Source organism: Ceratotherium simum, chromosome 10 (assembly GCF_057802395.1).
Source record: "Ceratotherium simum simum isolate JZ-2026a chromosome 10, ASM5780239v1, whole genome shotgun sequence".
NCBI lineage: Eukaryota > Metazoa > Chordata > Mammalia > Perissodactyla > Rhinocerotidae > Ceratotherium > Ceratotherium simum.
The window spans coordinates 67,529,225-67,543,978 of record NC_141909.1 but is presented as its reverse complement, the minus strand read 5'-3'; the positions used below and the strand labels follow the sequence as shown (position 1 = coordinate 67,543,978).

Sequence of the window (14,754 nt, the reverse complement as noted above, 5' to 3'; positions counted from 1 at the left end):
ATTTAGTTATAGACTGATTTTTAAAACTGTGATATTTTCCCAAATCTTAAAAATAAGTTATAAATTGTTTTTTAAAAATGCTATTAAGAAAAATTAAATGGGTTACAGGATATGAGGGAGTAATAAAGAAATTGTTTCTGTTCATACTTGTCTTTTCTCAACCTCTATCTTTCGGGTGAACAGACTCTAAACTTCTAGGAAGTTTAAAAAGTTTAAGTTTAAGAAGTTTCTTCTTTAAAAGAATGTAGACGATGTATCACTTCAATATAAAGCAGAGAGAACACACAATGGAGAAAGGAAAGTCTCTTCAATGAATGGTGTTGGAAAAACTGGACAGCCGCATGCAAAATAATGAAAGTAGACCATTATCTTACACCATACACAAAAGTTAACTCAAATTGGATTAGAGACTTGAATGTAAGACCTGAAACGATGAAACTTCTAGAAGAAAACACATGCAGTATGCTCTTCACCATTGGTCTTAGCAGCATATTTTCAAGAACCATGTCTGACCAGGCAAGGGAAACAATAGAAAAAATAAACAAATGGGAATACATCAAACCAAAAAGCCTCTGCACAGCAAAGGAAACCATCAACAAAATGAAAAGACAACCTAACAAGTGGGAGAAGGTATTTGCAAACCACATATCTGATAATGGGTTAATCTCCCAAATATATAAAGAACTCACACAACTCAAGAACAAAAAAACTAACAACCCAATTAAAAAATGGGCAAAAGATCCAAACAGACATTTTTCCAAAGATATACAGATGGTCAACAGGCACATGAAAAGATGTTCAACATCACTAATTATCAGGGAAATGCAAATCAAAATTACAATGACGTATCACCTCACACCCGTCAGAATGGCTATAATTAACAAGACAGGAAATAACAAGTGTTGGAGAGGATGTGGAGAGAAGGGAACTCGCATACACTGCTGGTGGGAGTGCAAACTGATGCAGCCACTATGGAAAACAGTATGGAGATTCCTCAAAAAATTAAGAATCAAACTATCATACGATCCAGCTATTCCACTGCTGGGTATTTATCCAAAGAATGTGAAAACATGAATGCTTAACAATATATGCACCCCTATGTTCACTGCAGCATTACTCACAATAGCCAAGACTTGGAAGCAACCTAGGTGTCCATCAAGGGACGAATGGATAAAGAAGATGTGGTATACATACACAATGGACACTCAGTTGTAAGAAATGATGAAATCCACCCATTTGTGACAACATGGATGGACCTTGAGGGTTTTACGCTAAGTGAAATAAGTAAGAGGGAGAAAGTCAAATACCGTATTATCTCACTAATAAATAGAAGATAAAAACAACAACAAACACATAGAGACAGAGATTGGACCGGTGGTTACCAGAGGAGAAGGAAGGAGAGAGGAGGGTAAAAGGCGTGATTAGGCACATGTGTATGGTGATGGATTGTAATTAGTATTTGGGTGGTGAACATGATGTAATCTACACAGAAATCAAAATATAATGATGTACACCTGAAACTTCTATAATGTTATAAACCAGTGTTACCACAGTAAAAACAAAAACACAAAGATTCAGTTATGCAAGATGAATTAAGTTCTAGAGATCTGCTGTACAACATTGTGCTTTAGTTAGCAATACTGCACTGGACACTTAAAAATCTGTTAAGAAGGTAGATCTCATGTCAAGTGTTCTTACCCCAAAATAAAATATTTAAAAAATCAGAAAAAAAAATAAGGCAGAGTATTAAAAAATCCTAATACTTACACAAAAACAGTAATACAAGGCAATTAAAAATACTATTTTCAAACAAAAAAATCAGAGCACTTAACATACTGTACTTAACATACAGACCATAAATAGCAAAATTTAGAGCTACACGTCTAGGAGTATCTCTTGGTTTATCATTCCACAAATGTAACTACCGTTTCATTGGGCGCGTGTTCATCTTTTGCTTGTTATAGAGCAGTCTGTTTGCAGTGCAGGTTACAGCTATAGAAGGATCAAGACATAGTGGTTCAGCTGTTGCCAGGATCAGTTGGCTCTCAAGCAAAAGTTTGTCTTCCTGAAATGTATAAGAGCATGTCAATACCAGATTTAAGATTTTCAAATCATACTTACCACTTAATCTAGAAATAGTGCTTGGAACTCTGCTAAGGACTACAGTAAAATAGAGTATTTCAAGTTCCAACTTTAGCATGTAAACTTTAGAAATTTGAAAGCATAATCAAAGTACTAATGGAAATTTGTACAGCATACAAAATGGTCAAATTATAAGAGTGCCTATTCATTAATCAAACAAATACTTCACCACGTACCTACGATGTGTTAGGTACTGTTCTAGAAGCTGGGGATCAAGCAGTGAGCAAAACAAATAAAATCCTCTGCTCCTACAAAGCTTACAAAATCATGATGGATTGTAGCACTTTCAGTAACTAAGAGATAATGGTCGCACTCTACAGTCAGCTTCACTTCATTACAATAAAAATGACTACACTAATAATGTGTAAACCTTATAAACCAAATTCCAAAGTGCATACAAGCTTTTTACTGGTATCATGTAACTTACTTTACTGAACCCTATTTTTTCACTTAATCTCCGAAATATTTTAATAACTATAAACTTTTTGAAGTCAAACTAGTCAATTAATATTGCTGAATAAGAATTTTTGCAAAAAAAAAACCTTCCTCCTTTCAATAGTTCCATTCAACTTTTTATTATGGAAATTTTCAAAAATACATAAAAGCAGAAATGTAACGACACACATGTACCAACACCCAATTTCATTTAACTACTGTACTCTCTCAACCTTTTTCTGTTTTTGTTTTGCTGGAGTAATTCAAAATACATCTCTGACATATTTAACCTGAAATATTTCAGCATGCATTGCTAACTGCTAAGGACCTCTAATACCCAGTCTAGATTTAAATTTCTCGTTATTTCAAGAGTGTATTTTTTAGTTTGTTTGTTTGAATTTGAACTCAAACAAGGTCTATGTGTTGTATTTGGTTTTTCTCTCTCTCAAACATTTTTTTTATTCTGTAATGATCACCTCTTACCCCATTTTTTTTTTCTTTTCTCATGCAATTGATTTGTCGGATTTGACTAACTGCTTCCTCATGCTATCATTTAACTGGACCTAGCTAGTTGCTTCCTCATCATGCCCTTTAATTGCTTCCTTTCTATAGGAAATTTTCTATAGGACATTTCTTGAATTTCCTATAAAGTGTTAGATGTAGAGGCTTGATTTAATTCAGGTTCTATTTTTTAGACGTGTTTTCCATTAGTACTATTGTGTACTTTCTCATGCATCAGAAGGCACACAATGATGTGCCCCATTTTTACACAAGCGGGCTTAGTCACATCTCTGTATTATAACAATTCCCATGAACCTATAATCTAATGGTTGTTCACATCTAAGAATTACAGCTGTACACATTCAGTAAGATTTCCAAATTGATGATATTTTAAAAAGTTTATCATTTCTTTTGCACCTATTAGCTGGAATTTTTCTAAAGAAGAATTTTTCCTTAGGTAGTTAGAAGGCTACCTAACATACAGTTCATACAGGAAAGGCTGAATAAATGCTATTGTTTCTCCCTTTATCAGTCTTCAGAGTAAGAAACTGATACCCTAGCAACCTCCAATGATGACCAATGAGTTTTTTTATTACTGAATATTCTTTTAATAACTTTTAACCTTCTTTTGAATGAAAAGATTATAGCCCAAAGTAACATACACTTGATAGTTACTACTGAACTGAATTCTACTTTATAATATTTCAGATAGAATAACTGTCATTATTGATATTTTCTTTAGTAACTACTCCTCTCTATAGAAGCAGAGAAATAAGTGAACACTCCTGTGAGTGGGCACCTCAGATATACTGAGCCAGCAGTGGAGGGTTAACTGGCTATTTCAGGGGTAAGAGTGGTCCCCTAGTGCTGCAACCAGTATGAACGGCAAAAAACCTGGGCCGGCTTTAGAATCCTAGATAAAAGAAAATCAATATTTATTTGTACCCATGGTACAAACAAAACATTTTTCTTCTGTTTGAGAGGGGATAAAAAACCAAGTTTCACCATTAAGGCAGATCAAGTCAACCTGACCCTATTTCACCATGTCCTAAAGCAACTGGGACTGAACTATTTTAGTTCCTTGAGGAATTACTGCATGTATGAAGAGATCCTTAACTTCTAAAGCTCATACAGGTATCCCAAACTTTACTCATGAATAAAATTACGAGCAGAAAATATCTGTTGCTAAACTTAATGATAAGTATTGTTTCATCCTATATTTTGCCTGTTTGGGATTAAAAAACCAAACCACCAACCTGGGTCCACTTATGGTTATCACTTGTAATTGAATGTACATCACAGATTAAAGTCTAGAGGAAATAAAAATTTAAAAAACACATTAATGTATAGGCATACAAACATATAAAGACATTTAATAAATAAAACCCCAAATAAAATCTAAAACAATACTTCTTAAGTAAACATTCTTTACCTGCATTGTTGGACGTAAAAGAATGTGCCTACTTTGGTAACCAGGAGATTTCATATTACTGGATTGCCTGTAGTCACGTATTTCTGCTATGACACATCCACAATGAAAAATATTAACCTGTTTTGAGTGAAAATATTTAAGTAAATGTCATTTTTCAAAAGCCTAAATAAGTGGGTTTATATTGAATGTTTTAGGTTCTTTACATTATTATACAATGTTTCTGGCCACTCACATACTCTCAAACGGATGTCCCTGGTGGATTTACATAAACCTTTCAGAAGGAAAATAATTATGTTTATCACTATGACTCAAGAAGCAGCTTAAAACTGTTTAATGGTTTCTAGTTATAGATTGACTTTTTGGCATTTATACACTATTAATGTTATAAATCATTAGAACTGCTGTTCTTGACACTTACTGGCTCACTGTTATACTTTGCTAACTTCGTCATTGTTATAAACTGTCAATCAACCCTACCAGAGATTCAGCTATGTAACTGCTATATTTGCTCTGCTAGAATTTCCAAAAAACAGTCTTTATTAATAAGAGGAAGAAAGCTAACTATAAATTCAAATAATAATCTTCTGTTAAATATATTTTCTAATCATTTTTCTAAGTCCAAAGGTAAGAACTCTAATCATTCAAGTCTTGCTGATATCACTTGCCACAGTCACTCATAGTATTAGGTTTTTTCACCCATTCAGAACTTTTAGTGAGTACTGTGACCTCCATGTTATCAGTCATTATCATGCTCATGCTTTTAAACAACTATTTATTGAGCCACTAAAATGTGACCTATGTGCCAGGCACTATCCCAGAAGCTTCACAGATACTGTGGGTGAGACAACAACTGCTCTCAGTGTGGGAAGATAAGCAATTAACATGTACACAAATAAATAATTTTAGATAGTGATGAATGCTACAAAGGAAATAAAACAGGGAAGGGCTAATTTAGGTTATGTGCTCAGACAAAAACCTCTCTGAGAGAGTGATGTTTCAGCTGAGACCTGAACCCCAAAGGACCAGACATCTGGGACAGATCATTCCAGATAGAAGGAATAACAGATGAATAATGTAGGAATAAGCTTGGTGTGTTTTAGTACAGAAAGAAGGCACAGATGGCTGGAGTGTAGTGAGCGGGTACGAGAATCAGGAGGTGAAGACAAACAGGAAGGCAGGGATTTGTGCAATGAGGGGACACTAGACAACTTTAAGCAGGGAACTTTGTTTTTTTGCTTTTGTTCTTCTATTTTTGTTTTGTTAAGCTTAACTGGCTATCCACGGAGAACTGATTTCTGGAGTTCTAGAATGAAAGGAAGGAGTTCAGCAAGGTAACAATAGCAGGTCAACGATCACATATTTTGAAGGTACAGCTGACATGTGCTGAGAGACTGAATGTGAAAGGTGAGAGTAGGGTCATCCATTAGGTTGTTAACACTGGTAATGGAACTGGTTTGGGAGATAAAATAAAAAGTTCTGTTCTGTCATGTTAAGTTTAAAGAACCTGTTCTATATCCTAGTAAACATATAAGTTTGGACATTGGTGGAACAGTCATCGTGAGAGATAAGCAAGGGATTAAATGCCATTTTTAAACTCACAGCTGGTTGACATCATCCAGGGAGAATGTTACTAAAGAAAAGAGTGCCTAGGACTAAGCCCTGCACACATTTATGGGTGAAACAGAGAAGCAAGCAAGAATAGAGAGGGAAGAGGCAAACCAGGCATGTGACATCTCAGAATCCAAAAGAAGGGTGTTTCAAAGAGGAAGTAATCATATGCATTGAACTTTGCCAAGAGACCAAGTAAGATGAGAACAGAAAAGGATTTTGTTTTAAAGTTGAGAGACAGTACAATATGTTTGTATTCTTTACCTAATAGAGAGGGGAAAATAGAAGATAGAAGAGAGGGAGGTTATCGTTGAAAGTCCTTAAGGAGAAGGAGGAGAATCCAGAATACAAGTAGAAAGAGTGCCTTAGGAACAGCTTACTTCATTTTAATAGGAAGGCAGGAAGAAAGTGTGGACAGACATATGGGGATGCTGGTGGACCAGTGCTAGGAGGAAATGAGAGTTCCCATCTGATGGCTTCTTTTTCCTCAGTAAAGTACATAGTATGGGTGGAGTGAAGCCAAGGGAGTAATTTCTTCTATAATAACTTGATTGTAGCTATAGAGAGATTCCCAGTAGATGAGTTAATTGTTATATCAATTTTAGAAGAATCAACTAAACCTATATATTTCAGTACAGCCTAAAAGATAAATATCCCACAACAAACCAATTTTCATATAGCTATGTATGACGTCTCATTCCATGTTCTAAGCACTGTTGAGAACAGAATTAAATATCCTTTATCACAAAATGACATATAGTTGACAAATCTAAGGACATTTTAAACAGAAAAATTTTGTACCTGAGATTTTTCTAGGAGATCAACCAAAATAGGAGGTAATTCTTCTGCATCCAAATATTCAAGCAATTCTCCTTCTTCATAAGGCAGTCGAATGGTCTCAGAATCTTAATTTTAAAATATAGAAAATGATCAGGCTCACCTTTGAAAAGCCTAGGTGCGTAATTTAAATGACTTTTCATAAAAAAGAGAATAAAGCCAAAGGTTCTCCTAAAATCTTTAAGTCTTTTCTAAATGAATCACTTTACATACTGCTAAAAGACTTGATAAACTATATACAATTTTAGACCAGAAAGGAGAAAAATGCCTAACGTAATACGGAAAAACATCTGGCATAACAATCACAATACAAATCACAGAGAGCACTACAATAATCAGAATTGATACAATTCCAACATTGGTAACTGAAAGTTCCTTAAGACTGCTTAATCTAATCTGGAAACCAGAGTGATAATATGGTACCTTATCTCAAAAATGGTCACTTACTTATGAAATTCTCATGGTTTTACATTTTAGAATTATCAACACAAGAAAAAATTCTTAATTAGGTGAGTTCCTTGTAAAACCCATTTATCATCACCATATCAAATTTTCAGATGTCTCTTTAGTGAAATCTAAGAGTAATTTCTATTTTAAAACTGTCTTCAAATTCACATTAATAGAAATAAAATACTAACATATGAAAATTATTCAAAAGGCAGTGAGTCTGTTTAATTTTGAAGGTTTCAGACTCAAGAGTATATTCAAAATGCAGAAGAAAAAATGTAACTTAAAAAACACCTTATGCTATCCTAAAAAATAAACAGCAACAGAAAGGAAATTTTGACAATTATTTAAAAATTACCTCTTTTATAACTGAACTTCAAAGACCTATCTCAATTAGAATACTTTTCAAATGCATATTCAGGAAGGCTAATCATATTAAAGATAACTTTTAATATTCTAACAAAACATCATAAAGAGGAAAATTTGGGCTCAAAGTTTTCTTTTATCAAGTCATCACTGAGCTGAAGGACAGACCATTACTTCTAAAAGATAGCACATCCTGCCTGGAAGAGGGATTTTTGTGGCCATTGCTCTCTGGAGGGTCTTACCTGATCCATTTTTTCCCCTGAGCATCAGAGAATATCCCTCATTTCCTGGGTATAGGTTGACCACTAAACATGACAATGTCTCTTGCATAACAAGCTTTTCCAACAAGTTCACATTTCTTCTTAATTTCTGCTTTAAAAAGAAGCAGAGCTCATGAAAATAATCCAGCATAACCTTAACAAAAAATGCTACGATTTACAATAATCAGACCTGAACTAATCTTGTAGTGACCCTTCTACATTACGATCCTGAATATATGGGGAAGACTCACAAACACTACAGCCACCAAGTATGGAACATCTATCTAAACTCAATTTTGATCTATTTCTGTTTCATGCAAATTAACTCATATGACAAAGAAAAACCAGTGATTTATAAAACAAGAAAAATACTTAAATATACAATATGTACCTTTGAGTACATAAGTAGAAAATATTAAAATAAAAATATTTAAATAAGTAAAATGTAAAAATGTAAATATAAATATATAAAATGTATGTAAATATAAATGTAAATATATAAAACATAGATGTTATATAATTAGTTTCTATTAAGTCTATATAAATAAATCTATATAAATAAAGAATTTGGGGCACTCTCTTTGGTTGTACTGTTACAGATGCACATTTCTTAAATATTTTATAGCCTAAATTAGATCCAAACAAGTTCAAGAGCCTTAATTAGCTGAAATGTTAAACCTAAAAATATCTAATTGGTAAGAGAAAGAAATCTGAGCAATTTTCTTCAAATTACATTTAATAGCTCCTTAGAAACCACTATTAAAAAAAATCCATCAGGAAATATAATACATATATCAAAATTTATTATTTTAGAAATGCATATGATGTAAAAATGAAACCCAATTATAAATACAACAACTTCTTTCATCAAATTTTATTTACAAAAGATATCTGAGTCAACAGAATATTTCTGCAGGATCTCAAAAAACAAATGCGTTTAGTATCTTATCTTAAATATATATATAGTCATATGCAGAGAGAAATGATAAATTCTTGATCTAATGTCACCATAGAATAAAAAAACTACATTTTGGGGAAAAAAAAAAAAAAGGCAAAACAACTTTTAACCACTTTGATGTTTAAAAAAAAGCTAGTAGTGGCCGGCTCCGTGGCTTAGCAGTTAAGTGCGCACCTGGCGGCCCGGGTTTGGATCCCGGGCGCGCACCAACGCACTGCTTCACCGGCCATGCTGAGGCAGTGTCCCACGTACAGCAACTGGACGGATGTGCAACTATGACATACAGCTATCTACTGGGACTTTGGGGGAAAAAAAGAGGAGGACTGGCAATAGATGTTAGCTCAGAGCCAGTCTGCCTCAGCAAAAAGAAGAGGATTGGCATGGATGTTAGCTCAGGGCTGATCTTCCTCACAAAAAAAAAAGAAAACTAGTTGGTTCCCATTTAGTACTGGGGTGAAAGGGCCAGACAGTATTTTAGGCTTGTGGGTCATATGGTGTACGTTGCAACTACTCAACTCTGCTGTTGTACCTCGCAATTAGCCACAGACAAGACATAAACCAATGCGTGTGGCTAGATTCCAATAAAACTTCATTTACAAAAACATGGCTGGCAGACAATCGTTGCCAACCCCAATTTAGAATGTTTATTTATGTATCTCTCCTATTTAGTTCTGTCTCTGAGGTGATGGATATGTTCATTATACTGATTGTGGTGAAAGTTTCATGGGTGTATACATATCAAAACTAATACTTTAAATACGTACAATTTATCGTATGTCAATTATACCTCAATAAAACTTATGGAAAACATACCATAAGATTTATTCATAGTTTAACAATCATTTTTTCCCCCCTAATGTTAAGATTTTAAAGGCTAGATACTACTGAAATGCCATTAATTTTTTGCCTAAAAGGTATTTACCTTTTAAGATAGACAAGAGAAGCTCATAGAGCCCTTTAGGCCCTTACAACTCAAAGGTCCAAAAGATGTCAATAAACCAATTTCTATTACATTTCTACTGCCCATACTTTTATGCTAAATAAACATGAATTAAGTTAACCTGGCCTTGAACTAATTTTTGTGACCAAATTCACCTTATTGTCACACTTGAATTTCCTACGTGTCCTGTAATAGCTTTAACTTTCCAGTGCAAATCACCATGAGGAAATAGGCTACTTTTCTTCTCCTGTCTTTAGTCTACCTACAAATCACTTCGCAGGGGGAGAAAGAAGCAAAAGATAACATACAGGGTGGCTTTCTTTCTTCTGACTTCCCAATGAGATATTCTGTTCCTCAGTAAACACTGTTTCCTTCTCCTACCTAAGCAGGTGCTCTCTGCCTGAAGCCAGATGAGCCAGGGCTCTTGGTCAGTTGCAGAACTGGCTAGAGTCTGGCTAGAAAACATGTTAGCTCACTCACAAAATATAAAATCATTATCTCCTTCAAAGCTAACTCCTTCAAATGTCTCTCCTCCTCTACATTTCAGAAGTCATAATAACATAAAAATGTATACTTACCTTAACCTCAGGCTCTTTTTCACATTCTTCAATATATAAGTCATAAAGTTTTTGAAATACAGATTTTCTAAAATTTAATAAAGACAATATACAAAATAATGTGAATATTATAATTGTAAAATAAACTTTACTTTGAATTTTTTGTTAATTTTTTCCCAATTTCCCAAAAATTGGGTGTGGATATGGTAGCTTAGAAATTTCTAATACATGCAAAGTACCTGTAATACAACATTTTTAGCATAGAGGCTAGTACGAGTGCAATAAATGGTGGCTAGCATCATATTTCAATAAGTCTAAGATATCATCAATTAATTAAGTATTCATACCTTCCACTAGATAGGTACTTCCTTTTAGGAGGTCTCTGTCGGGCACTTTCAATGACATACTAAAAAAGAAAAGTTTATGAAAACAGCTTGCTTTTTGCTTAGTGCATGAACAACTGTATTAAGTATATTTAAAACATGTGTAAGGCTAAAAAGGCTATTCAGTCACTCAAGTCTTTGATTCATATTAAATTATACCTCGTAGGAAAAACTACTTAACTTCTAAATATATGTTACAAACAAATGAAATTTAAACTGCACTAAAATTTAGCACGATATTTCAATGCTATAAGCAAAATCATATAGTTTCACAACTGTGATTTCATGGGTCAGAAATATTCTCAATGTATGTTCTATGGCTGTTCAGAATATGCATAGCATATCTAATTGCAAGTACTCTATATATTTTTGAGCTATTTTCCCCTTTAATATAGGATATAGAAAACCTGTCAAAACAAGAAAACATAATTTCAGAAATTCTATATCCTTGTTCAAATACTATTTATTCCACAACATTATTATCTGAGGATTCCAAGTAACAGATAATCCAAACATCACCTGGTATTTTTATATATTTACAGCAAAATTATTTGCATACTTTCCTACAATAATATTAATGTACTACTTTGACAATCACATACAAACTGAGGTTTGTCAAAGACAACATTTCAATATGTAACTTAGTCATGCCTTACCTCTGCACGATCCAAAGCTAGTTCTAAAGCTTGCTGCTGTAAAAAGTAAATAGTGTATTTGATAATATTGTTATTTTCACAAAAGATAATTTAATATACATATAACATCTCTAATTAAGTGTTTAAATGTTTTATTTTCTAAAACAAGTCTAACATATTTTCCTTTATTTCTCTCCTCCACCCACTCCATCGTATGCTCAAGACAGAGTAGAAAGAAAAAATATGGCAGTCTTGGGCACCTGATTATGACAACAAATTAGGTAAGAAAAGCTAAAATGGTTTTCTCTGGCCAGTGCTTGTGAGGTTGATATAGGGCCGACGGTTGGTTATGGTAAGTACTACCGTTTTATAAACTTTTAACTTCTTTAATAGTATAAGAGCACCATTCAGGAAAATATACTGGCCATCAAGTATGCCATTAAAGTAAAGTGAAGACTAAACCCTCCTAATCTGCTAGGAATCCTGAAAATGGTGGTGCTGTTATGCTGGGTAGCTAACATTAACTTAGAATCTATAATATAATGTTTCTAGGTCAGTGCCTAGTAGATATGCAAGAAATGATGGCTATCACCACCATGTTTCAATGACTTTAAGATACCATCAATTATAAGCACGCATCATTATTTTAGGTAACATCAAGAAAGAAAAAAGTGCCGCCAATCACAATTGTAAGATATCACTGATTGTAGACTCATCAATTCAGTAATATTAAACTGTAAAAGAAAATTCATCTCGGAATTGATCAAATATATTATTATTACTACATGTACAGTTTACTGTAGATCCCCACTCCTCATCCATTTCTTGAAGACCTTATTTTAAGGCAAGAGGGAGAAATAACAAGGTAAGTTCTGTTTTCCTCATTCGTAAAGCCTTCCTTTGTAACGACACCTAAGAATAAAAAGTACTAAGTTTTAAACAAAATTAAGCAAATATTACACCAATGATTTCTCTTTCTCATTTTGTGGTTTGAGTACCACATGGGGTTATAGTATTTTTCACTTACAATGACAGTCATTTTAAATTCCAATGAGAGGCACAGAACTTGCACTTTTTTTTTTTTGGTGAGGAAGATCAGCCCCGAGCTAACATCCGATGCCAATCCTCCTCCCTTTGCTGAGGAAGACTGGCCCTGAGCTAACATTCGTCCCATTCATCTACTTTATATGGGACGCCGCCACAGCATGGCTTGACAAGCGGTAACTCGGTGCATGCCTGGGATCCGAACCTGCGAACCCCGGGCTGCCGAAGTGGAGCACACACTCTTAACTGCTTGTGCCACTGGGCCGGCCCTAGAATTTTCATTTTTTATTTACAAGGACCTAAATATTTGTTTTATTTTGTAGACTCTAATAATTCAACCTACCAAGTTGCACGGGGTAAAAATTCTCAGCACCCATCAAAATCCTAACAGGGTAATGGGAAGAATAAATATTGCCAGCCTTTGGTAATCATGGAAAGGTTTAAGTGACCCTGCCACCGTAGTCCTAAGGATGGAGAATTCATATGTTTACAAAAATAGCCAGCCTTTTTAGACTGTAATAAAAAACAACCCACATTATCAAACACCTAAAACGTAATAAGTGAAAAAAGTCTGAAATTTGCCATCATTTCAAAAGGTTCAGTTAAAATAAATTTATATGAATTTATTTAAAAATCTTATAAGGAGCAGATTCCCAATGAAACTGGTTCCCAGGATTCAAGATGACATTCTTGAGTATAAACCATTTTCCAGCACAAAAATATAACTCTGGATATATACTCTTGACAAATACATAAGGTTCTTAGAATTATTTCGGCCATAAAACCTTAAAGTAAGTTTATATAAAAAATTATAATAAAAACAATCAAATATATACTCTAGGACAATTTTAAGTAGTCTTCTCAAGTGACTATTTCCTCCTCTGAAATCAAAACTTCAAAAGGTCTAAGGCTAAGTCAGAATCCCACTGGCAACAGCTCCACTTTTCTCTAACAGGGCAGAGAAAGACAAGCAAGATCCCAAGAGGAGAAGGAAGATAAATGTTTTCTGAGGTTTATTCAACACGGTGGTCAGTGTTCATTTATTCTCTCATTGTCAAATGCTGCTGCTGCTTTGACACATTAGAAAGTGATTCTTTCCGTCTTTTAAGTTTTTAATGGCAAAAGTTAAATGCCCAGCCCTCAGTATGTTTAGTGACTGTAAGTCAGTGAACAGAAATGTGCCATCAGAAGGCTAACAATGATGCTGCCTAAAAAGTCATTTGCAGTAAGCAGGTTACATTTGTTTGTAAATTAAAAAAAAAAAAATCTAAATTAAGACGAACTTTAAAACACGAGAAACCTGTGCTCCCCAAATTATTTGTATTTATACGCACCCTCCTTGCCAATGATTTGGACTACGGTAAAGTAAACAGAAGTAAACATTTTTTAACGCTTCACAAAGATAAGAACAGATAGATTATCTGTATAACTTGGATATGATAATTATAACACTAAATTGAGAGATGAACCTCCTATTTTGTAGATTTGTAGATCAGCAATGTGACTGCTAAGTAATTTCCTGGTTAGGGTAACTTTGGCAGCTTTTAAGACTATTTCTGTACCTATAATAAAAATATTTTTACGGAGATGAAGGAAGAATACATTCTAAAACACAAATATGAACATACTGAGCTGTAGCTTACCATTGTGGTACAAAAAAACGGGTCCAAAAAGAAGAGAAAACTTATGTGCGTTGATGAAGTGGGATGAAAACCATGTCTTGAATATCAATCTTATAGTACTGTAAAAGCAAAAACAAAAACCCCATATTAACATAAAGCTATTAAGAGAAACGAGATTCAGTAACTAACTAGAAAAATTATTTGAGGCATATATATTTCTAACACTCTTTTTAATAATCAGCAACAACAAAATTCACGTACCACGATCTATCCATTCATTGTCGAGAAGTATAGTTTTAACTAGGTAGGGCAAAATACAGTTTGCAGGTTAAAATCATTACTCACTTTCTTCAAAAATATTTAACATCCAGGAGAGAAAAGAATAAATGTTTTTGAATTTCTTCTATCATCATTGTTGCTGCTCTCATTGTTCCTCGGATTATTTTGAAAACCTGCTCACTGGCTTTGGTCACAGTAAGGTTCACTTTACAAATCATACATCCCATCATATCTGCTGACAGAAGTCCTCTAACGATATTCCGTCAAATACCCCAGGCTACATCTTGCAGATGCAGCTCCAGTCCCTC

The 14,754-nt window shown here is 34.0% G+C and overlaps 1 protein-coding gene across 15 annotated transcripts in view; it reads right to left on the bottom strand.

The window, feature by feature from the left end:
* Window positions 1-14,754, bottom strand: part of SUPT20H (SPT20 homolog, SAGA complex component) — a 47,731-nt gene that overhangs the window by 31,068 nt on the left and 1,909 nt on the right. For 11 of the 15 annotated variants that reach the window (XM_087436170.1, XM_087436177.1, XM_087436178.1 and 8 more), the window contains 9 exons: window positions 14,189-14,286; window positions 11,523-11,558; window positions 10,831-10,889; window positions 10,505-10,571; window positions 8,011-8,140; window positions 6,920-7,023; window positions 4,511-4,627; window positions 4,335-4,388; window positions 1,926-2,065 (listed from right to left, as the gene is read on the bottom strand). In XM_087436170.1, coding sequence (XP_087292296.1) covers window positions 1,926-2,065; window positions 4,335-4,388; window positions 4,511-4,627; window positions 6,920-7,023; window positions 8,011-8,140; window positions 10,505-10,571; window positions 10,831-10,889; window positions 11,523-11,558; window positions 14,189-14,191 — 710 coding nt within the window. In that variant the 5' untranslated portion in view covers window positions 14,192-14,286. The remainder of the gene's footprint in view (window positions 1-1,925; window positions 2,066-4,334; window positions 4,389-4,510; window positions 4,628-6,919; window positions 7,024-8,010; window positions 8,141-10,504; window positions 10,572-10,830; window positions 10,890-11,522; window positions 11,559-14,188; window positions 14,287-14,754) is intronic. The other 4 variants (XM_087436176.1, XM_087436181.1, XM_087436183.1 and 1 more) reach the window with 1 other exon arrangement.